General features: G+C 43.1%; 4 protein-coding genes across 9 annotated transcripts in view; 1 reads left to right on the top strand and 3 right to left on the bottom strand.

Annotated features, from left to right (window-relative positions):
• Positions 1–5,694, bottom strand: part of LOC136434884 (synaptotagmin-9-like) — a 156,786-nt gene extending 151,092 nt beyond the window's left edge. For 3 of the 6 annotated variants that reach the window (XM_066427980.1, XM_066427983.1, XM_066427985.1), the window contains exons 1-4: positions 5,523–5,694; positions 2,797–3,005; positions 1,704–1,901; positions 533–787 (exon numbers count right to left, since the gene is read on the bottom strand). In XM_066427980.1, coding sequence (XP_066284077.1) covers positions 533–787; positions 1,704–1,901; positions 2,797–2,979 — 636 coding nt within the window. In that variant the 5' untranslated portion in view covers positions 2,980–3,005; positions 5,523–5,694. Of the gene's footprint in view, positions 1–532; positions 788–1,703; positions 1,902–2,796; positions 3,006–5,510 lie in introns of all 6 variants that reach the window. The other 3 variants (XM_066427982.1, XM_066427981.1, XM_066427984.1) reach the window with 3 other exon arrangements.
• Positions 5,695–6,007: 313 nt separating this feature from the next.
• On the top strand, positions 6,008–8,069 carry LOC136435207 (uncharacterized). The gene is made up of 2 exons (XM_066428495.1): positions 6,008–6,283; positions 6,900–8,069. Exons 1-2 carry the CDS (start codon positions 6,125–6,127, stop codon positions 8,067–8,069), a joined length of 1,329 nt encoding a protein of 442 aa, XP_066284592.1. The 5' UTR covers positions 6,008–6,124.
• Positions 8,070–8,900: 831 nt separating this feature from the next.
• Positions 8,901–15,487, bottom strand: LOC136434878 (vitellogenin-like). Its single transcript, XM_066427971.1, has 12 exons — positions 15,347–15,487; positions 14,568–14,768; positions 14,076–14,216; positions 13,401–13,555; positions 13,176–13,287; positions 12,352–12,715; positions 11,633–11,802; positions 11,269–11,349; positions 10,925–11,113; positions 10,255–10,411; positions 9,763–9,956; positions 8,901–9,195 (listed from the first exon to the last, which is right to left on the bottom strand). Exons 1-12 carry the CDS (start codon positions 15,377–15,379, stop codon positions 9,103–9,105), a joined length of 1,890 nt encoding a protein of 629 aa, XP_066284068.1. The 5' UTR covers positions 15,380–15,487; the 3' UTR covers positions 8,901–9,102.
• Positions 15,488–16,900: 1,413 nt separating this feature from the next.
• Positions 16,901–24,357, bottom strand: LOC136434877 (vitellogenin-like). The gene is made up of 13 exons (XM_066427968.1): positions 24,161–24,357; positions 23,571–23,600; positions 22,130–22,689; positions 21,619–21,885; positions 21,127–21,290; positions 20,494–20,656; positions 19,837–19,995; positions 19,159–19,371; positions 18,857–19,030; positions 18,160–18,513; positions 17,731–17,890; positions 17,211–17,511; positions 16,901–17,014 (listed from the first exon to the last, which is right to left on the bottom strand). The coding sequence occupies exons 1-12, from the start codon at positions 24,201–24,203 to the stop codon at positions 17,294–17,296; spliced, it is 2,505 nt and encodes an 834-aa protein (XP_066284065.1). The 5' UTR covers positions 24,204–24,357; the 3' UTR covers positions 16,901–17,014; positions 17,211–17,293.
• Between the last annotated feature and the right edge of the window lie 1,027 nt (positions 24,358–25,384).

Genomic DNA, 25,384 nt, shown 5'->3' with positions numbered 1-25,384 from the left:
ATCAGCTTAAAATGACAAATTCAACAATAAAAATCAACAACATTGAGGCAGCCCTGGTACTTTGCTGACTTGACAAAGTCAAGGGGTGGTAATGGGTCCTTTGCAAGGTGATGTGTGGTTCACTGTGAACCTACAAACTGGACATCAGCGTCTTCTTCCTGTTGGGGTAGACATTCAGCTAGCGAAGTTAATTTGTGATATTTAGACAACTTGTCTGTTCAGTGGCACATACAATGTAGGGCAGCAAGTTTCCTAGTAGCTGGGTATATTTCTATAGGGAGGGGCTGCTAGCCCTTCCCCTTTAGCGTGATCGAGTCACTTCCTCACACACAGTACCATCATTTTACGTCCCTTAGGAAAGACTGGTGCAGCCCCAACCGAGATGTCTTGACCCAGGATTGAACCGGGGTCTCCCAGTAACAAACTAATTGGAACCAGGAGCTTAACTATAAGGCTTCTACCAGTTGAGCTATTGGGACATCCCCACAATGTATATATCAGTGTACTAATGGTTAAAATCTGTAATACCCACCTCTTCCTGTAGGGGGTACCAGTTGGTGAGGACCTGGTTGGGTTCCACGTCGCGCAGCTCCACGATCCTCTCCCCCATGAAGTCCCCGCCGCCCAGCGAGTCGTGGTTCCACACCGTCAGCCTAAGCTTGGTCTCCGGTAGGCGACCCGCCTCTACCGGGAACGCGAAAATCTCGTTGAACGTCGGATTCAGCGACTTCCTGACCACGTTGGTGTGTTTGACGCCTGTACCAGCCGGATCTGGAACTAGGTCCACCTGAAAAAACAAACATGAAGTTTGAAAAAAATTACATTCTTTTTGTGCAGCTAACATTTGTTTTCTCTTCTTCTCCACATTTGTGTGTTTGACACCTGTTCCGGCTGGATCTGGAACTTGGTCCACCTGAAAATGTTGGAACAAAAAAGTTTTAAACAGAAAGGTCAGAAAACAAGCACATTCTATTTAAAGTTTTTTTTTTTTTTCACATTTGTTCACAATATTGGTGTGTTTGACACATGTACTGGCTGGATCAGAAACTTGGTCCACCTGAAGATCTTTGAAGAAAAGAAACTACTGGAAGGAAAAGTTATTAAAAATAAGAACTGGTATTGTGGACATGGTATTTTTTTTCAGAAAAGGACCTGCAAGTAGACAGAGGAAGCTCAACCATGCCCCCTAGCTGTTACAAATAGGACTGCAACCAGACAACTTGTCCAAGAAAGGCAATGTGTTGCCGTCTATTTTACTCTCTCTAACTTTAATGTATGAAAATGACCCGACATTTGTGAATAGACTTTCTTTTTTTCCTGAGGCTGCAAATAGCTACTTGTCCTGTTTTTATTCACCATTTATTACAACATATCTACATGTAGTAAGCAGCATCTCCATCAACTTGCATCATAGACGGATTGCAACATAATCTCCCGAAATGTCCTTAGTATACAAACCTGTACAAATGCATTGGCAACTTTTCCTCATAGGTCCTTATAGGTCCTCAACCATGTAGAAAGCCGCTAGGGGCCCAAAATGTAATACATATACTAGTTTCTTCCTTTTGCCAACCCCTACCAACAAACTAAATATCATAAAGATCCATCCCTGATTCTTCAAAGTTATAATTATGCTGTTCACAAACACACACACCCTAAAACATTAATCTTGACAAAGGTAAAAAGCTCAATAGCATACAAACCTGGACAAAGGCATTGGCAGCTTTTCCCCGTAGGTCCTTTGGCGACAGGTCCCGCGCCCCGACCACCTTCACCAGTAGCAGCGATTGGTCGGACTTGTACTTGATTGACACCTTCAGTTCGCCCATGACGTCCCCGATACTCTTCATCACAGCAGGGTCCATCTTTTTAAACAGCTGGGTCAGGATCACTGCACTCTCCTGGGGTGACACAAAACAACAAGCACTCTATGAAAAAAATTTCATCACAATCTTTAAAACAAATTACTCTACAAGCAGATGATCATTGTGACCTTTCTGACTTACCCCATTTTCTTACAGCCATTCGGTTTAGATAAAGAATTCATTCATTTGTTTCTTTCTTTGTTTGTTTGTTTGTTTGTACTTCATTCATTCATTCCCAAGCTGTCAGAAAACAGGGCAAGTTAGAAGACGATCGCAAATGTCCAATGTTATGACTCCCATCTAGCTTCTGCTTGGAAAGAAGCCAAAAATAACTGTGTAATAGGCTAGGAGGGGGGCTACAGCAATAGACAGAGAGGATAACAGGAACACTCCCTGGATCAAAGAGGCTGCATGGATCAGAAAATCCACATCAGTCATGAACTGGGATGAGGAGGAATACAGATAAGTCACAACTTTTATACATACAGATTAGATACAGTCACGGTTGGGAAAACATGTGGATGATGATGATGCTGATTGGGGCAGCATTCTCATCACAGCAGCACAGGGTTCAGCTAAAGACTTCTAGATTTTGAACACATCAGTTCAATATAGACACTATCATAACAGAATTGACACAATGATCATCAAGGAAAAAGAATCTGATAAGAAAAGTTCTGAAAGAAAAGTTAACTACACCACTCAACTCCAATACTCATATCTCATCTCATCTATCCCTTAGTCTAACTACTTGACCGTTGGGGCACCACAGAAGATCTGACAACTTAATAAGTTTTCTCCTGAACCCTTGTCAGTTCTCTGTTTTTCTTAGCGTTTCACTTAGTGCCATGCCTGTCCATTCTATGATATTATTCTCCCATCTCCAGTACTAGATGATATGATCACTGATGATGATGATGATGATAATTACCGTATAGTTGTATTCTTCCTCTTCTTCTTCCTGCTCTTCCCTTGTGTAGACGTTCCGATTCGCGGTCCGTCGTTCTTTGGCCGTGGTCATGACTCGAGCCATTCCCTCGATCAGTTCTGGGCTCTTCGCGTCGTCGTCAGGTGACCTCTGACCAACCGCTGGCTCAGATGCCCGATTACCCATGGTGCAGTATGGGAGGAGGACCTACACTGTGCACAGATTTGCAAAAACTTTAAACTTTCTTTGTTGCTATAAGACCCAGTGAACATTGATGATGATGTCAATTAAGACGAACAGACAACTCTTTCACAAAAAGAATGATCATAATTAGTTTAGTCAGCAAGTTGAAGTGTTAGCCTGTCTTAATGTCTTCTTGAATCTATCAATCAGATAATCGATTGATCAATCAATTGCCTTCAGTTTTTGGTCCACGAGCACATCAAATCTCGATCTAGTTCAGAACTAAACCAAGATGATGATCAGTCAGACTCAGGAGCAAACTGCAATATGAACTTATAATGAAGAAGATTCCAATGTTAAGGACAAGCAGATATAAACAATGAATGGTTATCATTGAGTAACTATTTTTGGCTTGGTTATCATTGAGTTTGACTAAGAAGAGAAAGCAAAACTTGCGAATAGACCCAGAACTAGAAGGATCGAAGGAGTTGTATATCAAATGAACAAGGAAATTGGAAATGGCAGACTTCACCCCCTTCATGCAGTCAAGTCAGCTCAGCACAGCTTGGTACATGGTATGATCACCCATATCATAATATATTATAACTAGAGTTCCACGAACACATTATCTTCGCCAAATAATCAAGGCTTATTATGGAGAGTGATTGATATTTACGTGCAAATTTGATCATGCACCATACCATTTGGAAGTTATGATGGGGCGAATGAGTCCAGTCTAGATGGGGTTAAAAATCATTTGGTGGTACAGGACTAGTATATGTGTAGAGTGTGCTGATATATGTTATAACTGGTCATAAAAAAATATGAGTATGTAGATATTATATGGGCCACAAAGGTTCGATATTGCAGTGTTGTAAGTTGAAAGTGATGATGAAATGGTACAATTAATATATATGAATAGAATAAATCTTTATTCCATATCATACACATTTTGAAAGAGATAGTACATGTACATGATTGTGACTTTTCCGCACCTAGCAGTGGTGCAGTTTTGGTACAGTGTACTCTCCAAGCAGAGGAGTGGGTCTGGCTGGTTTTTGACGTGTTTTTAGGTGTTTTTGTCAGGCTTTCTATTTTGTCCCCTTTTCATTATGTCGCCAATCATGGTGAACAAAAATGCCTAAACTGAACGTGTTAAAAACCAGCAGGACCCACACCTCTGCTTGGAGGATAGTTTATTTATTTGACCTACATGTACGTTTATGCAAGGCCATCTGGTTACCTGACCTGACAGTCCCATGTCCGATTATGAAATTCAGTGGGTTAACAAACTTTCCTTTCTAATTATGTAAATTAGCTCCTGATTTGCATAATTAGTAATTGATTATGTAAAGCACCATCTGAGCTCTGTAAATACCAAATATCGCGACGATCTGTCGACCCCTTCTCAAGTTATTCATGTCCGAATGTCAAAACAAAAACACCCACCGCAGTTCTTAACAAGCCGCTAGGGAGCCCAAATTTACAGAACTAACTTTCTGTGGCATGAACTATCTACCACACAAAAATCATGACCATAGCACTTTCAGAAAATATGCCTCCAAATTTTGAGGCTCTGTTGCAGTACCTTAGGTGCCCGCTAGAAGGCTCATTATCGAACTTGACCTTCCTTTCTGTAAACCCTACCCATCCACTAGATATCATACAGATCCATCAACAGCTTCTCGAGTTATGCTGGCGACATACAAATACACATCCACACAAAGCCCGCTGCAGTACCGACGGAAAATACAAGGGGAACCATTTTTGAACTTGACCTCCGTTTCTACAACATCTACACACTTGCAAAAAATCATGAAGATCCATCAACGTTTCCGTCACTTTTTTTGCCTACATACAAACACACAAAAATGCAAAGTCCGCTGCAGTACTGTTGAAAAACGCAAGGTGAACCATTTTCAAACTTGACCTTCCTTTGCACAACCACTACACACCTGCCGAAAATCATAAAGATTCATTGAACCTTTCTTGAGTTATGCTCCTGACATACATTCAGACCCACCCAACAGATTTTTCAACCGAAAACATAATCTTCTCCGAGTACAAGTACTCGGCGAAGATAATTAAGCCTTAAACTTTAAAAGGCTGTGCAGTGAGAAAGACACAAAGGAACAGACCAAGACCAAGCCAAAAACAATACTTTTAATTATAATTACGCTACACAATACTCCACGATTTCCTCTCTTCTTTAATACACCACTGGGACACTTCAAGACTTGAAGATGTTGTCGTTGCACAAAAATAAGCTGCCATCGAAACACGAGATTTCGCTGACCTTTATTCGTGGCCAAACAGTAGAATTCCAGTTCTAACCTGAAATCTATTTATTCCACCATGTTTCTAGTACTGAATAGAAACTTGTAACAGCACCAGTCCTGCAGTAACCGGCGCGCAAACACAAGATCCAAGTTGTATAAACTCCTGCCAAGAAAAGTTTTCATTGGCCGCCATCTTTATTTCTTACAAGAATACACAGATTGGCACTTGCGAGTACTAGAAAGTGTTCAGGTTACCTTTGATCTTACCTGATTGTGTCGAGATCGTTCTGCACTATAGCACACTACACGTTACTGTCACTGGCGATCAAGATTTGCGTATCCATCCGTTATTTCATGAAGAAAACTGTCCTCGCCTCCCAACTTGCCGCCGTCCTGCTCTGACGTCAAAGCTTCCTGGTCTCTTGGAAACAAGGTGATTATCTCAGTTGCAGTACTGAAGCGCCCTCGTGCGATAATCAGCAAAGTGCTAACATGGGGCTTGCTGACCCTGATATAGAAGTGTTCACGAAACTTTGTAAGCTGTCGATCACTTACTAATACTGAAGCATTGAAGCAGGATCAAATGTACGATATCTGTTGAACAATAGTGATATATTTGCATACATTTTTAGCAGTACACAGCGTTTACCACCTTTACATATGGTATCTTCCCCGTCTTTTGCAGGGAAATGAAAAGTTGTTCTGGAACTGCAAACTCCTTGTACAATTGTGTTCTAGACTAGCGACGGCGTTCGATGTGGTTTGTTTACAGTTACGACTGTCTGTTCTGAGAGACAGACGTGTAATATTGAGCTGCTACTAGTATACGTTCATTACGTTGCTTAGCTCAAACTTGTGACAAATACAGTATGTCGAGACGCGTACGACGCGGTCGCCACAGGAATCGGCGGTCTCGCGTTGCGACAGCCCCCGCCTTTACGGCCTTTGACAAGTCCGATGGACGACGGCGGTTAGGGATGTTCAAGTCTACCGTCATCACGGTGATGTTTCTTTGGGCCATGGCGACGGTGAGTTTCCACTTTAGAAACTTTAAACTATTTAGTATCGGAACCCCTAGAACTTATTTAAACTTGCCAACACAATCTTTATGATTGACGTCATGATAGTTAATGTTACATGTATGTAGTACTGTTTGAAAAATTATATTTGAATCAGATTGTTTTATTAGGGTTTTCATTGCTGAATCATATCGATACTGTGTTTTAGTGTGTCGCTTACAAAACGATGACAACTTGCAATTGCAATCCTTTTATCGACTGTAAACTACCTCGTAATTCAGCGTTCAAATAATATACGGCTGCCAAGGGGCATGTAATTTTCAATACAAGGCAAATAATAAGTTATTTTCTGTTAGACTTCTGAAGTCCGACGTTTTAACTGTAACGTTGCGTACAAGTCAGACGAGGCGAGTTTGGTTTGTATGCTTTCTGGCTCCTACTAGTTAGCGTAATATTCTATTCAACTAATGCAGTATAAATAACCGGACAGTTCGGATGATATCTAATAGAAAATGATGTAGACCAAGTCATAGGATCACGATCCAAGTCCTATTATTAAGGCCAACATGTGGGCAAACACAAAGTCCAAACTGTATTACAATAAAAACGGATGCTTTTATTTCAGACGGTCGTCGTGTCTATCGCGGTAGAGCAGGCTGCCAACCTTCCGTACAGAGCCTGGGGAGATGACTACGGCCCCATCGGGACCCCCCGCCACAACCTCAGCGAGAGGGCTAGAGTGCAGCTAGTATTCGCTGAAGACAACACTCAAGCTCATCCCCTTCCCGACAGCATGACCCCGACCGACCTCTTTAAAGATGTCCTCCGAGCTTGCCACCGCGTGGCCATACTCGATGGCGAGATGGAGACGTCCCTCTTCAAGACCATAGAAAAGTATCTTCTTGATGAGATACACGTGAGTGCCGATCGCCCTCACACGCAGATGTCTACCGACCAAGATGATGGCTTCGAGGCGTGGGACTTCCTCATATCCGGTGAGAACCACGCGCACAACGCTCGAGTTCGTAGGAGGCGGCGTGTTGGCGTGTACACTGATGTTCCCCACCGCGAGAATGAGCTGAAGTCGTCAGTGAAGAGCCCGGAGACGAAGGTGCGATCAGCTTTGAAGGAGGACGAGCGACATGGCGTCATGAATTCGGACTTGAAGCCGGATGATAACCACTGCAACAGTACTCGCGTGCCATATATGGTGGATAAGGTCATCTCCAACATGGAAACAACAAATATTGATGAGGGTCGCCGCCACACTCAAGTGCCAACCGCCCCTACAGAAGACGACAAGCTGGATCGATCCAAGGACATGGCGCCACCTGATGAGACCTCAGCTTCCAACGCAACTCACGCCGCTAAGATGACCGAGTTGACGCCCGAAACTGACGGTTCCAACATCACACGCGCAGCAAACAGTGACGTCAAGACCATTGATACGGCCGCTAAGATGGACATGGTGGCACCTGATGAGGATGAGCCCTCAGCTTCCAACGCCCCTCCCGCCGAGTTGACGCCCGAAACGGACGGTTCCAACATCACACGCGCAGCAAACAGCGACGTCAAGAACCCGGATGCGGCTGCTGAGATGGACATGGTGCCACCTGATGAGACCTCAGCTTCCAACGACCCTCTCGCCGCTAAGATGGCCGAGTTGACGCCCGGAACGGACGCTTCCATTGACACCACATGGGATCTGTACCCTAGCCCTGAAGTCACGATGGTCGTGGTTGGAGCGTTAGTGGTGGGCTCGGTTGCCTACAGCTGCATGATGCAGATCACGTAGTCAGAAGTTTTACATGTACAGTGTATCAGTTTATGAATCGGCTGCAGGGGGGGGGGGGGAGGGGTAGTATATGTACGTACAGTGTATTTGTTTATAGATCGACTGGGGGGACGAGTACGTCTTGTGTGATAATTCCGATGACGATGGTGGCTCGTATTTGAAGATGGCAGTCTTATGCGTGCCAAGACTTTGACCCCACGACAATTATTAAGGTTTGCCTTTATTGAACTCTGATATCTGACATTTTCTGTCGTGCCATTTGAATCGATAGACGGTCCAACAAAGATGCAGCATCTGCTTCTGAACTTATTGTAGATACGTGCCAGAAGGTCTCGGCTAGAAATACCTGTGACGTTTCTACGGTACCAGTTTCATAATCTCTCACCAAACCAAAGTCAGAGCACACAGGGGGCTGTTAGGTTTACAAACTTGCCACGCATCTGTAACATTTGACTTGTCTATACGATCCATTGATAGTGTCAATCAAGGTTTTCCAGGTTGTAACTCTCATGTTGAATAAACACAATTCTGATTTGCAGCCACTTTTAGAGTGAAATGTTGAAAATTTCTCGTCAGCAAGATAGAAGATGCTGAATAGTGTGATTTGATAGTCACGTTAACTTAGTGTATGTGCTTGCGGACGGTGTTCATCACCAAGGACAGATCCGCTCTTGTTTGCCTGTCTCTCTCTCTCTCTCTCTCTCTGCGTGTGTGTGTGTGCGTGTGTGTGTGTGTGTGCGAGTGTACGTACGTGCGTGCGTGTGTGTGGATTGCGATCAGCACCAAGGACAGAATGAGTACATAGAATGATTGAACGAAAATCGCTCACACTTCGTCTAAGGGTCACATTTTATTGTTGCAATCAATGTTCGCAGTCATTTAGATAATCATTCTACGATAACTGCCTGATTAATACATGATCAATTTCTTTTTCTACTGAACGTTCTTGCTTCATTCAGCTGTCTCCTGGACAGGTCCATCTTAAAAGCAGCATAAGTAAGCAAAGTTTTTAGAGATTTTGCGTCAGTTTCTATTATAACTGTTGGCATTCCAGCTCGGCTTCAACTTCTGCGATGCGGTCAGTACGTTTGGATGCCATCTTCTCAAGGGGATTGGTCTTGTGAACCTGTGTAGAAATGAAAAAGTAGTCCTTGGTGTTTTTTATGCAACACGTGATCGTAATGTTGTACAGTTACAAGATCTTACAAAAACATATTGTACATATCAGTTTAAAAACTGAACCGATAGATCTGGAATTACAAAACCAAAACACATGTACTATGTACGCAACTGATATCGATCAACAAATAAACTGCTCCGGCTAGTTGGGCAACTCTGGTATGTACATGCTGAACCAATAGATAAAATAAATAAACTGCTTTTGGTGGTGCTGATTCTAAACTTCACCATTTCATCAGTATTTCCTTTGCCCTTAGCCCATCGTGGTGGTTAGGACCAATACCGATCATAAGATATAGATCATGTTGGAGGACTTGCCCACATACTGGCCTCAGCCCCCCTCCCCACCTTTCTTGACTATGCATATATCTTTCTTGCCATACATTGTGCTTTTTACGATTGCAGAGCAATAAAGTTCATCCATTCATTCATTCATTATGGAATGGATTTATGTTTTTTTAGAATATCCAACAATATCTAATAATCTAGGTATCTTTCCGTGTATTATACACACCTCAATAAGCCTCTTGGTACTCTCCAGCTCGGTGGGAACACAGTGGAACTCCAGCTCGCGAGGTTCAGACTCCGTCTTGGTGTAACCCTCCGGACACTGAGGGATGGGCACCTTGGAGAAGCACGTCTCCTTCTTGTTAAACTCGTTCAGACGGGTGATCCTGGCATTGCGCATCACAGACAGCCCCTTCTTGTCTACAAGTTGGAATGACATATGTGTCGTCAAATTCTTTTTAAAAGAGTTTCTTAACGAGCACTTCGCCTACGGTAGGAAAAATAATTTGAACTGTCATATTCAGACAGCCTTACCGCCATATTCATTGTTTTAGTCTGGCAATTATTCGTCTCAGTACCAAGAATTAATCTAAGATATGAGGGTTCATAATCACTGCAGAATTATTAAAATATGTAAATATTATCATGTAGAGGTAAGCATGTGTTGCCATTAACAAATATCAGTTGAAAACACATTTTAAACCTTAAGATTACATACCATTTACTTGGCAATCTTTGCTGGGGATCCGATAGGAGAGACCAAAGTCAGAGGGAGACCGGTAGAGCTCTTGGCTGGGCCCTTCATACTCGGAGTCCTGCTCGCCGTCAAAGTTACCACACAGGCCAGACAGCTTACCACGGTAGGCGCTAGGAACCTAGAAAAATGGGGTATCGTCTTGTTATCTTTTGGTGTTTGTGACTTGCATTATTTAGAGACGAGTGGAATAACCTGAGGTGATGGAATCTGGTACAAAGTTCGTCCTCAATGTACCTACAAATTGAATACCATGGATAAAAACTTGCGTTTGTTGCGATTTCTTGAAAGTGAAGACACCCTAGACAACACGTTTCCATCCTCAGGTTCAAATCAATGTGGGTTAATACCCCATTCTTGGAGCTGTATCCTAGCTGCGACCTAAATTGGATGTGTGTATAACCATTGGCTTCATGGTTTGAATATCGTACCAAATGTAAAAGTATGAGTGTATGATTGAAATGACAATGAAACACAAAAAACGTGAAAAGATTCGTTTCTACATATGAAATTGGTTGAGCGCTCTGTCAAATCGCTCGGTCGCAACGCGGTCGCAGCGAGGTCGCCGCCCCAGTGGAATGGGAGAGTGGGAGATGAAGAACTACGACTAAAGCATGTTTTCAACTACACATACCTTAACTTGGACATAGTGGCCGTCAGTTTCCACGATCAGACCGTGCTGTTGGGACATCAGGATAACCTTATCACCGAACCGAGAGAGGCTGAACAGAACCGGGCTGTTTGTGTCGTGTTCGTCTTTGAGGATCTGGCGGGCCTTGAGTGGGTTAACCTCTACCTGCCGCCCGTCGATGAAAACGTGGACCTGTTAAAAATAAGAGAGCAACTTTGACATATGATGTGGGATTACGACTTTGTTTGTGATATCATGGTCTTGTGAATGGTAGATAGTATGAAAGACAAGTTACTATCTGGAAAGGATTACTTTCTGACGCGATAGGTAAATCTCACTCTACTTACCTGTTCTTCTTTGTTTGTCCATTCTTCAGACTGTGATTTCTGCGTCGTGGTCAGTTCAATCTTTTTTCCATCCAAGAACACCTGTTATCAAAATAAAAGTTCGTTCTATCATGAAATTTGTTTCCTGGCATAATTGAGATAAAACACCGTCAAGTCTCATGTATAATTCAACCAGGTTGTCGGGGATCAAGAATGTATTTAACACCTGGATATCTGAAGTGTGCAAATTTCGGGGATTACTGATGCTACATTAGTAGGTCTCTTTAGATTCATTGTTTTTTTTTTTTAATGTAGTGGTCTTAGGGTAGAGTTGTCGCTTCTCCAAAGTCAATGTAGGAATGATTCCCCGTAGTGAATGTTTTACCTGGAATGTCTTGTCCGGCTGCTCCACGTCTTCCTTCCTCACCAGTACCAGGAAACTTTCCTCGGGTGAGCTGTCCTTCGCCAACACGTGATCACACATCCCAACCTTGTATTTGTACTGGACGCCGTCAAACGTCTGGATTCTGTCGTTAGGTCTGATCTTACAAAAAGCTGTAGGATGAGCAAAATGGGAATGAATAAGAATGTAATATAAGAATATGCACATAAAAAACACTCCTTTACGTTTGGGACCGCATTGTAAACATCACATGGCATCTGTAAGCAGCGACACCTATAGCTGCAGTGCACAGTGAACCAGTCATATTTGCCCTGAGGAAGCTGACAGACGGCCACCGAAACGTCTGTGTGAATAAAACACTTGGTTATGTACAAATCTTGTTATCTTGGATCTTGTTATCTTGGATCTTGTTACTAGATATATCTTGAATATGAAAACATTTGTTTGCCCAGTGATGTTATTTGCCTGGAGTTTATTTCAAAGCAAAGCAGCCACATCCATCTTCGTAGCGCAAGTCGATCGGTAAAATCGATATACACGGTTGCTTTGGAACAAAGATATTGCACATGGTGTGAAGAATAAATGAATATGAATCTCACAGACGACATGTAGGGTCTTTCTGTGCGCCATAGGTCTGTACGTAAAGTAGTCTTTAATTGTCAGTCATTAAAACCATGTGCCAGACTATTGTTTACTCATACCTGGCTGGTTGCTGCCGAAAATCACTTCCAAGTATTGCTGCTTCAAGCTCTTCTTCGTCGAGGGAAAGCGCAGAGGGAAGCCAAGGGGCCAGTCCAACTTCAAAGGTACGTCCATCTTCAGAATCTTCGAGAAATCGACCTTGATCTTGGGTTGCTCGATGGGGATGTGGCTGATCTGTGCGTCCTCGTCGGGAGTGTGGATGGAAACGTTCATGACGTCCTGGCCCTTGCTGGTGACCACCTGGACGCGTACCTTGTTCTCTTCGTTGCGAACGTCGATGTCGTCAATGCTCAATCGGTCGAAGAACGTGAAGTAGATGTATCTCTTGAGGGAGGTAGAAAGCTCTTCCATCCAGCTGGGAAGCTGTTGTAAAGAGAAAGTTTGAGAATTGAAGGCACCTATTGTAGATTCCATTAAAAATCCAACATTTTGGTCATTTATTTTCGCATAATAAGTTGAACCTAATTCATCGCATTACCTAGCGATATTCACAAAGTACAAATGAATGGTTGTTTTGATCCGGTATACCGGACAAGTTCAACACATCATGTGGTGACCATAGAAATATGATAGCATGACACAAACATGTTTAAAAAATTATTGTAGATGGAAATGTTCAAATGTTATGGGGCACATTTCAGTTTTCCTACAATACGGGCCTCTAAGAGTGAGTCACTATCAACGTGCACTGTAATGTCATATCGTGACATTCACTGTCGTAAAAGATCTAGATGTCTGTGCTAGATACACTTTTATCCCTCTCAACGTTTGGTTCCATTTCCAAGAGTGGTTACAATAAAGTAGGAGTTGGGGAGTAACTCACGTTAAGGTGCATAATGTCGATATCAAGCTGGCGAAGAAGGCTCCGGTCTTCAACTGCCAACCGGCAGGTAGGAGAGTACATCCGACCATTGCGACGGTATTTCAGGCACTCCCTGTAAAATTTCAGTATAGATACAGTTTTAGATAACTTTTGATATTACAGAATTTCAGGTCAGCAAATTACCAAATAAAGAGTATCAAATATAAACAGCACCCTAACACATACTTGAAATGACTCCATTTTTTATGTGTTTTCAGGTCTCCGCATGTTGTCACCAGTTCTTCGTTACTGTCCTGTCCACTGCTGTCGACATCTGAAATGTGCTGTTGCTCTTGACAGCGTTCCTGGCGACGCTGCTCTTCAGATTTCTGCCATTTGGCCTGCGATTGAAAAACGTTTCCGTCAAGAATTGACTCATTCAATGTAGGTATTAGGTCAATTGTCTGAATTATTCCTACAGACTAAAGGTTGATTGAAATAATACTCTTAACCTTAAACTCTACACAGATGTTTCTCTTTGAACGTCGCTCGACTGTTGGGTAGTATCATTTTTTTGGTCACTTTTGGACAGTACAGACAAGGACGACGTGGCACTGCACTCAAGTTTTTATAACTCATTTAAACAGTGCCACGTATAGAGAAATATACCCATTTTTACACCTGGGTGGAGTGAGGAAAGTCGTGTTAAGTCCCTTTCCCAAAGACATAACATCGGTGGCGTCAGGGCATTTGAACCCGGGACCACTGGGTTCTGGGCCAAACACCCTGCCGTTGCGCCACACGACCCCGTTATTGTTGTTTCATCCATAAGATAACAACTTCTTGTCTTGCCTTTTGAAATATCAGACGTCCAATGTCAATGCGGACATGGACGGTCCTCACTGTGTACTTCACACTTACGTTGACTTTCAGCATCTTGTCGTTCCCAGAGCAGTCTCGTCCCCATTTAGCATCAATCAGTGCCTTCATCTTCCTGTCCTGGATGAGGCGCCACTCTGGCATCATGGGATACTCAAACTCCATGTTCAGGCAACCTTTGAACTGAAAAAAAATTGTGAAAAAAACACACAATGATTGTGTTGTCAAGACATGTGTATAACGAAAACCTCCAAATAAATGCATTAGTTATTGTCTCATCGTCATATGCACGGCTTATTCAGCACACTGTGAACAAGGCAATTAGGAATGCAGACTTCACTACCTTACCCATACTAACTTGTGGTTCCTCAGCCCAAAGCGGCAGCAACGATGATTTATGGCAACGCCGCATTTTGTATTGTTGGAAATCGCGTAAAGGACACAAGGACAGACACACATTCAAACAAGCCAAAAAATTGCTTTGCCCTCTTGAGGTGTAGTAAAGCTGTTGGCAGCCATATTGTAAGTACTTACATCTTCTGACTCTTTTGTTGGGATTGGTGAACGCTCTATCTGAACTGCGACGGTTTTACACAAGACTTTGTTGGTCAGCATCTTCATTTTCTTAGATGTCTCTGAGGAAACCTCTTGTTCCATCTCCTCAGAACTTCGCTGAGGGAAACGTGGGGAGACTCTGACTTCCTTGGGGTCACTGGTAAGGTCGTCTTCAGTCATCTACAAGATTGTAATGAAAATGAGTATTTGAGGAAAGTAAGATGAAATAGGCACAGGCGTCTAACCTGACATTTTGACCAATGTGGGCTGTTGATTGCATCTTAATCTCATGGGGTATGTATTGTTGTTTTGCAGTTTACTAAACTAAGATTGGTTAAAGACCCGAAAATCTCCATTTATTTCCTCAACAACTGACCATCGACACTGAGAAGAGTCGTATGTGTGTTTACTATGCATCTTTGTAGTTCCCCTTAAAGGGATATCTAGTCCCTGTAGCTCAACTGCTATCAGCCTCACAGTTGAGCTCCTAGTTCCAATCAGTTTCTAACTGGAAGACCCCGGTTCGATCCTGAGACAGGACATCTTGGTTTGGGCTGCACCCGTCTTCCGGAAGGGACGTAGAATGTGGGTCCCGTATTCGAGGAGGTGCATTGTGCACGCTAAAGGGAAGGCCAAGCAACCCCTCTCTAACAATAACAGCAAGGAAAGATTCTGGCCTATGTGCCACTATGCGCTACAGGGTGAACAGCAACACATGATTTCCTTATACTTGTATATAGATTCTACATTGCGCTTACTTGATTGTCATACGAATGAATCTTGATGTTCATGGTTCGTGGATGTTGCTGATTCTTGGCGAGGATGTCTATCTCTAGTCGGAACTCATTAGTCAGCTCCCTCTGCTGGTTCTACACCAGGCGTTCTAATGGGCCGAGGTGGCTGATCGACTCTTCAGTCGGCTGACGCAGCTCGATGTCAGCCTCGGTGGGCGGGTACAGGCCGGGTTTCGCGGTCAACTTGAACTCAATCGGGCCTGTCAGGGGTTGAATAGGGGACATCTTTTCCTTGTTCAGTAGAGAAATCATTTTGCTGTCTAGTGTAAACTCGAAACCCAACTCCTCCCGTCCGAAGGTAGTGTGCACCTATGAGATAGACAAAAGAAATAGACAAAAATAGTCATTCTTGTAGCTTCAATCTTATCTATTCTACTCAATCCTTGATATTGAATGAATGATGGCCTTTATCATACATTTATACCCTGTCGGGCCAAGTACAGGCATACAAAAGTTTGATAAAGTACATATAGTGACAGGACCTCTGATATTCCGCAAATTGTTTTTTTCCCTTTTTTGCGACAAAATCATATTACAAAAGTGACGCCAATTATTTTCATGTGACATGGTGACATGACTTCGGATAGTTTGCGAGATATTTGCTTTTCTAGTACATCTAAAGCATGGCCAGCAAGAGACGATGACTGAGATGGTGAAACTTAATGTCGAGTAGATACTCTGTCATCATGGCGAATTTATTTTCCTTCCAACATTTTTCTTTCTTCCTACCTGGGTTGGCCATTGCTGAATCTTCTTGCCAAGGATGTTCATGGTACGGATAACGGAAAGTGCGCTCTTCCCGTCTGCTGTAGGGTCGATCTTCTTCTGCTCTGTGTAAACGTACGGGGTGGATTTCAGAGTGAAGAGCTCTTTCTCCTGATCAGGTGCTTTGATGTTCAACCTGTACTTCTTGTTCTCCAGGTCTAGCGACAGCTTTCCGGACACGGGGAAGGTGGTGTTCACGAGGGCGTTTATAGCCACGCCGGACTGAACAACACGGCAATCCACACTCATCTTCCCAACAACTTGTAGGACAGCCCTGAAAAGATTACAATTACAGGTAAACTATGTCCTTCACTTAAGCTTCACGAGAACATGATGGATGCATCAAACTGCTTCTTGGCTGAGATTAATGATATAATGTGATATGATATGATATGACATAATATGTACTTTGTGTCATCATTTCTAATAATTGCAAACACTTCTCAAAGTGTAAACCTTACTCTCCCTACTAAGTACGTCAACTCACGAGTGGTTACTGTCGATCTCAAGTTTGACCGTCTGGACCTCCTGTTCCGAGTGGTCCTGTCTGAGGAGTCGAGGACGGACCTCCATCTTGCTGCTGACGTCAGACTTCATCAGCAGGGCGGAGTTCACGTCCAGGGACAGCGGAACACCCAGCTCAGTCGGGATCTTTCGAGAAGCCTCTACCACCTTTGTAGCTTTCCTCAACTGAAGGTTTACACCCTTTCTCAGCTGTTCGGCTATGTAAGCCACTGGCAGGTTTCCTTGCTCCATCATGTGCTGGATGTCCTCTTTCTTTAGCTGGTCGAAGCGAATCTCATTTCCGTAAAACTTGATGTAGCTGTGTCCACGCGGTTCCTCTGGACGGCGGGTCTCGATAGGTAGCTAAACGGTCATAGGAAATTCAATTAGATTTATTCAATACATGTAAGCGATTGATTGTTTGATTGATTTTGGATTCTTTAATAAACCAAAGATACATGCTAGCAGATTGTGCGTAAAGTAAAGACGTATAGGGTGCAAGCAAAAGGATATAGCTTGGCTAAAGCTCATTCACCTTTTATCATTGATAATTCCTTACCTTCTGATTCATCTTGTTCATAAGTTTCAGTTGTTGAGTGTCCAATGCGTTGTCCTCACGACCGCGATCCTTGCTCTTCTTCTTCAGATAGTCGAAGATGTTCTTCTCTTCGGATTTCTTGCCATACAGTGATTCCAAGATCGGCTGAAGGCCTTCCAATCCAAACGGACACCGGCTTCCAACAGGTCCATGTGGTAGCCCAGTGCATGGAGTTCTACGTTGGCTTTGGCGAATCTTGGCCAGACTGACCTCTTGTTGCCAATGATGTCAAGGTCCAGCGATGCACCTGCTTTCATTTTATCTGATAAAAAACACGTAGAGTTGTTGTCAATAATTAGGGTGGCAAAGACGGGTAGCTGAGGACTTTTGGAGTGTTCTGAATATACCATTTGTGGTTATAACTATGTATGGACCTTTATGTTTTTTTAGGAAGTACTTTATTGCACTTTATTGCAAGACGATTATCTTTACAAGACTTACAAAACTGCATACAAAAGAAAGGATTTCGTGTGATATTTACCGTCAAATGTCTGGAACTGTTTGCTCTGAGAGTACTGAAGCCCTCTGTTGAAAGGCTTGGCCAGACGCAGAGCCAACGTGTAAGCCGTTCTTATGCCGTTGTCCTTAGGCAGCCGACTCTCAGATATCTTCCTCAGGTATTGGTAGACAAATTGGCCAACCTAAGGCAAACAATATTAAACATCTTATACATAAAACAAAGCAAGTAGTACCAGTGAAGGGAAGGATCAACATTTAAAAAGTTTAAAAAGTTTATAACGCAAACTATTTTGTTGGCATTTTACAACCTAGTGATCCATAATCTTTGAAAACATGACCACATAATTCGCTTAAAAAGATAAATCCAAAAAGGTATTCAATTTTATAAAGATATTGATATGGACAATCTATTAGTATTCAGGCAACATGTGCGGCAAACTACTATTTGTACCTGGTTGGATGTTTCTCTTTGTGTGCTCTGAGCGACCAGCTGAAGAAAAGACGATGTGGGCTTCACGTCCGGATCTATCAACAAAGACGCAGCAGCAATCCTCTCCTCTGAGTCTCTCTCCGGGTTGTTGTAAACATGATAGAGGATGTTGTGGATCTTGTGCTTCTTTACGACACGACGCAGGGCGTAGATGGCCTGTACTCGGAGCTCCAATGAGGTGGCGTCTGAGTCCTTGCCTGAGATGATCTCCTCCAGCCTGTCTACCGTGCTCTCAAGGCCCGCGTTACCGATAGCCTTCAGGCACGTCAGCTTCTCGTCGTCTGACTTCTCTCGTTCGATGCACATCAACAGGTTCTGAAATTCGATAAGATTTGTGATAAAAATTCTGAACCTTGTATTGAATTCGTCTTCTATTGCACCATCTAAAAATTGTATTCACTGCATTAACATATCAATTCAGAATTTTGGTTAAAACCAGATAACTTCTTTAGTCACTGACGAAAGACAGCGGATGCTGTCAGAAATGTCTGACCATTTCCACATTGTATGCAGTTGCTTGGGTAACTGTTACCCTGCGTATCTTATTACCTGGGTGTCAAACCTTCATCGACGTTTTGCGAAGTATGCATGGTACAATCGGAAGGTGTATGTGTCGTTAGTGATGTCATGACACAAAGGCGTTTAAAGGTAAATGTACCTGAGAGTACTTCTGCATTAGTTGCGTGGTCTGTTCCTCGTCATTTGGTAGCTTCTTTTCCAGTTGACCTTCCTTTTGTTCCCGCACCAAGCCACTGACCATGGTACCGAATGCAAGCCAGGCTGACTTTTGTATCTTTGGACTGTTCCTCGACCGTTTGGATTTGGCAATATCCTGAAAAAATAGATGTAATTTCATGATACTATAACGTACCTTAATGTGCATGTTGAAAGTAGGTTCAAACCATGTGTGAGAGAACGCAATTTTCAGACATACTTGTTACCATTTCCGTCTAGACTTACCAGCATTGTGTCTGTTGAAGTTGAGCAAGGCTCAATGGATAGGGCTATTCCAGACAATAGCTGTTCGCATTCATTGTCGGAGACTTTCTCTGTGTCAACGAGCTTCTGCACAGCTTTGAGGCTGTCCTTCGTTCCCGCCAAGGAGAGAGCGTCGATGATGATCTGACGTGTTTGTTTCTTCGCAGCCTCCTCTTCGGTTGTGTGCTCTAAACCCTAAACGGAATGGAAGTATGGGCTGTGGTGAGAGCATGTCTATATTTCTCTTAATTGTCAACGTTAGTAAGTCTTCATTTTTTCGATGGTTTTAATTTATCTATTGCCCTTATCTATTGTTAGACGTTTCCGTTTTGCCCTTCGAATTTGATCATGATAGGAATTCATCAACTTTTTTTAATGAGATTGCTGCGTGCAATGCCGAGAGACCACTTCTAGGCATTAATGTTTAAACTTCTTCGGATAGGGGCAGTATCTTTTATCTGTAAGTCAGAAACTTGAGACAAGCTCCGCTTCTTGAGAATGAGGACTCACTCACTCACTCACTCACTCACTCACTCACTCACTCACTCACTCACTCACTCACTCACTCACTCAATAGTAGAAGCAGGGCTTACGAAGGCTGCTCGAGAAATTCCATACCCCATTTAGGCCGGATCCACTCACTCACACACACTTACAAACCTTGTTTGGTACATCCAGTTGGTAGTCTTCAAGAACCTCTAGGAGCTGGTGTTCGTTGAGATTCCTGAGTTCCCGCACCAGCTCCATGAACTTCCGTGGGGACTCCGGAGTGATAGCACCTCGCATCTCAACAGACAGGTCGCGAGAAATACGCTGAATCTGCAAAATAATGTTTTACAGTTATAGTCATGCCCTGAAATATACATTTCGTGTGACTAGAGCTTGGTGGAAGATAGTCATTGGAATTGAAAGTCTTTGTTCAATAATGGATATGCGCTCGTGAATCATATAAACATGTAAAATACGAACCGGGGGCGTGATTCGATAATATGCACGTAAATACATAGTGCAATGGTGGGGGTGCTCGATCATAAGGACCCCATTGCACTAGACGGTGATTACTGAGCGACCGTACAGCGACCAAAATTAGATTTGCGTCATAGTTCATTCCATAATTGAAATCTGATGCAAGATGTTAGGTTATGATTTAAAAGGCAACAAAACACACAAAACGTGAAAAAGAAATCGTTCTTCATCTATTGAATTCTTTGAGAAATAGGTCAAATCTGTGGTCGCTCAGTGGTCACAGCGAGGGCGCAGCCTTTAGTGGAAAGGTATTTAGATAGACGTACACACAATCAAAGTGCTTTTTCTCACCATCTCCTTCCTTGCGCTTGTCAGCTCGGTTTTCTCTTGTCCGTTAAGACGGTCCTGGTCTTCTTGTTCAAAGACATACTTCAGATCTCCTTTGTTCTGTAGCTTTGTCGGTGCCGGCATCAGTGTAGTCAATTCTTTGAACTCGACCAACTTCAGGTTCTGTCTGTGGGAAAACATTGCAGAAAACATCGGCCATTTTGTTACCCGATGTAGGTGATACTGTTTCGGTATGACTACGCGTGTAAAGTTTGATGGATTTGAGTAGCAGGGGAAATAGTAATTATAGTATCCTGCTATGCTTTGTTCCATTGTTGTTGTAGTACTTTGTGCCTAGGATCTCACCTCACATAGGGCAGCAAGTTTCTTCGCTGTTTAGTAGGGTATATTTTATAGAGAGGGGTTGCTAGTCCCCTTAAACGTGCTCATGGTACCTCTTCGAACACGGACCCCCGTTTTAGATCCCTTCCGAAAGACCGATGCGGCCCCAAATAAGATGCCCTTCCTAGGATTTGAACCGGGGTATTCCAGTCTAGTTACCAACAAAACGGAGCCAGGAGCTCAACTGTGAGGCTGCTACCAGTTGAGCTACAGGGACAGCCCATGCTTCGTTTCATAAGGTATCAATGAACGTACCTGGAATACGTGACCACATTGCTTCCATGGCTGGAGTGCGGTTGGAAGACGTGTTGTCCGCAGGACTCCACTGTTTTAATAGTGAACCTGTCCGGGTGCAGGCCGTCCACCAGTACTCCCACGCGTGTAGCGACTGTAGACTGGAGTATTTTCTTCGGGTCCTCCTACATTGGAAACAGGGTCATGCCTTTTATGATACGAGGTAGTCACGTTTATTAAGATATTGTGTGAACTTTGTCTTCCATGTGCCTGTCTGCTGCCTTTTGCCATAAACCACAGCTCATCGCTAGATATCGCCAAATCTTATTTTGACACAGCAGTACAAAGTGTATAAATCGCAATGCGAACGAACAATATCTTAGTTGATAGCCAGACAATGTAGGACACGACGACGTTTGTAGAACGGATAGTATATGTAATAAGTAAGATTTGCACAAAAATGCTCCTGTATCAAATCGCAACAGAGAGCACTAATATAATCTAAAGACAAACCTGGTGATTGGGAATGAATGCAGAGTGTAGAGAGTGTGAATACTCGGGTCTCTCCACGCAGTTCTTGAAGTCCTTAATCTTGGTGACCTCACGAGCGTTTTCCCCTGCCAAGGTGTCCCGGATGTTGTAGAGAGTCTCGCACTCACCACTCACGCCCTTCTCCATAATGCGGAAAACCCTCCCCGTCGATTTGTCGAAAGACCTGTTTGGTACTTCATCGTTGTCGTCTCTATCAAGGAGCTCGGATTTCAGGGGGTTCATTTTCAGCTGTAAAACACAATGACCGCCAAATTTAGAGTGTGTATTTGTCTCCTGAACAAGTCATTCTTCTTTTGCACTCTAAATTCTATAGCAAAGAACTGTCTACGTGGTAAACAATTTTCAAAGGCAAAGTTCGCATGCAGGAAGGGTAAATACACTTTGTTTGAGTTTGAGTGCTCGTTCAGGTAGAAGTCAAAAAGCACTGCTGTGCAGAAATTTGGACAAATGGGGTTGGCTAAGCAAGTCTTACCTGCAAAAGGTTCAAGATGCCCCTCTTGATATTCACAGACCATTGGGGCTCGTCTTCCGATGCTTCCAGGTCCCACACCTTCCCGATCTCGTATCGGAACTTGATGACCTTTACGAGCTGCTTGCGGAACTCGGCCATTTCTTGCTCTGACATTTTCTCGCTGGTGAAGTGAGTGAATTGTTCTTGCCCCATATCAGCGTTTTCTGTAGTGGAGACTTCTTCATCAGAATCTGCTTCCTCACTGGATGACTTCCACCAAGATTCCCTAGAGCTTGCGAAGAGATCTTGCTTGAACGCATCCTTGTACAGCTGGTCTTGGAAGAAGTCTGATGAGGCCTTCTCGATGTTCTTGATCTCTCGTTCCTCCGGTGTCTCCAGCTCTCCTCGAAGGGTCCAGAGGTCGATGTTCTCAAGGCGCATCAGGACATCTTTTGGGGTTTGGAACTGCAGTCGAACGTCGGACTGGATCTTCATGCCGGAGAAGCGGTCCGATGAGTGAGGGATCCCCGACTTGATCTCTCCCTCATAACGGTGCAGGTATTCCTGGCTTTCGTCGTACACTTCGAAAAGAAATATGCAGAAGAAGCATATATATATATAAAGGTCTTCGTAATTGAAAATCAGTCCAAAGGGTGTAGGATCAGTGTCTAAAGCGTGAGTTGTCATACAAAATAGCGAGAAAGAAGAACGGAGTGGTAAATTGCTGTCGAAACACCCACTTTGCAATTTGAGAGGACAATAGTATCTCATTTCTGTACAAAAATGGTTGCTGGTTGGTAAAGCACATGTATGAATATAACATTGTATGGCTCCAATCACGTGCATTAATGTATACGTTCTACGGCTTCTATCAAAGAACAGGTGAAATGGAGTGTGTCTGGAACAAGTTGTACAGAAAAGAATACAATTGGATACAATTAAAACTTATGAAAAAGTAGTAGACTTTTCAACGTAGTTGGATGGAAGAAAAGCACAATGATATTTTGCTACTACGACAAACAATATCAAACGTACTTGTGGTGCTATTGACTTCTGGCATGATATGATAGAATATACGCTGTTGAAACTCATCCCAGCAATGCATCTTTGGTGACCATCCGGTCATAGGTCGGGAATGTATAGCGTGTGTCTGATGACAGCTTCCGGAGTCGAGCACATAACTATGCTGGGACTGTTGTTGGTAGATGGCCAAATACCATGTCCAAGTACGAGGTACCATATCACGCATGTAACACGATGCACCATGTAGGAACTCTTATTTCAAGGTCTCAACGTTAATGAGGATAGCCAATTTACCCTAATTCTGTATTTATCTGTTAATCTATAAGAGGACAAGATCTCCTAGCTGCAAACTTTAAACGTGTCAAATAGGCACCGATTTGTATGTGCGCTTGTATTAAATCGACGGAAAAGTTCATGCATGATACATATGCGTACTCACCAGACACATCTTCTGTCCGCAGGCTTGCCTCTGTAACAAAAGCATCAGGTAAAAATGTCACTCTCAATGTTTACTCGACTCTTATGCCAAAGCAGTACACGTTCGTCTTCATGCGCATTCAGAGGTTACGTAGCCGTAGGGTGGAGTAATACATGTACATGGCCAATGTCCCCGGTTGGAACGTTTCCAGGTTTTGGGAAACAAACATTTTTCAGCGACTCAGTACAAATGATGTCAGGAAAAGATAATGCTTTAAAAGTTGTACTCGTCATTTCTTGGTTCATCAACATCAAAGAGCACCGTCAAATGAGAGTCCCCTTTCGTAGTAAATTGTACCAAACCACCGATATCTGCAACTACGACGATCTTGACGATGGCCAATTTAAGGTAACGTTACAGTCGATACTCACGGTGCATGTACATGTATGTCATGATGATTACTGCAGGCGTATCAACATTCATTCTAGCAGATGTAAACCTTCTACGTCTACAACTGATTATTCTTGTAACATATTCATAGATGTATAACACTTTTAAAAGAGACATAGAATAAGACACATATGGATATGAACATGATAAAACATACTTACGGGCTAGGCAGAGGCCCAGGAGTAAGAGTAGAAGCTTGTTCATTTTCGTGCTGCAACTGGTGAGACAGCTGGAGCCACTGAGGATCGGTCGTTGGAGAGAACGGCATTTATACCCGCCGGTAAACAAGATATTGCTGAGTTTGGATGTTGGCGTGATGTGATGTTTTTGGAATTGACTTTGCTCTGTTGTTGTTTAACTGGTCTGAAGCAAGCTGACTTGGCATCTGTGAACTTGCTGACTTGGCATGTACTTTTGGACTGAGAAAAACAACGATCTAGGAAAGGTGCCAGGATGGATAGATCACGAGTCAGTGACTTTGATAAATACATGTACAGGAGATATCGACTGTTTTCTCTGACAGGGGTGTGTGTGAGAAATGTGAACATAAGCAGCATTAAACGGCAAGCCATAAGAAATGGGATGTTGTCCTAACTCTTAACATAACTTAAGCTTTCATTTACCACTAATATAGGCTGGTTTGGGCAGAGGTGGCACAGCCACAGGGACTGCGCTTTGTTTTTAGTCCTTGACTCGATTGCGGGGTATTTCATCATCTTGTTTGTCGTATCAGGACGCCAGAGGATGGACCGCATGTATTGAGAATACCCTTTACCCTTGTAAGATTACATCACATGCGTACATTGAACTATCTGTGTACTTCATGAACATTATTAAGTTAAACAGTATCAGAATGTTTTGCATCTGTAAAATTCTAAAATGATGTACATTTTTATTTTCGTTCCCGCAAACAGCTCGGCCGGGCCCCGGTTTCGAAATGTGACCCTAGCATTAACCTTCTCCCTGCTGCCTAACCCTATGGTGTCTGATAATGGCTATCGTAGTAGGCTAAAGGCCAATCTGCACCCATGTGTAATGTTCTTATAGCCTCACGAGTTTTAGAGTGTAAACTAGAGTTCGGGGAACTCATACCTCCATGAAATATTTAAAGCTTCTTTGACTTTGGAAGACTTTGCTCAGGGCTCGAAATAGGTTTTGTTTTAGCTTAGTTGTACTGATAAACATGGCACAGAAATTACGATAGGAAAGATGGCATTTTACAACATTGGTATCCGTTTTCCGATATTGCAGTTAACGCTCACTTCATATTTGCATATTTGCTCATTTTGCAGCTTTAATTTTGTTGTACGGTTTACAGAGTGGTCGAACCTGTTTTGAAAAGTGACGCTCGCGCGGATGTCACCCATATAATCATGTCTGAGTGT

The sequence above is a fragment of the Branchiostoma lanceolatum genome, chromosome 5 (assembly GCF_035083965.1).
Source record: "Branchiostoma lanceolatum isolate klBraLanc5 chromosome 5, klBraLanc5.hap2, whole genome shotgun sequence".
Classification (NCBI taxonomy): Eukaryota; Metazoa; Chordata; class Leptocardii; order Amphioxiformes; family Branchiostomatidae; genus Branchiostoma; species Branchiostoma lanceolatum.
Note: the sequence above shows the minus strand (reverse complement) of the source record. Positions and strands in the feature narration are given on the sequence as shown.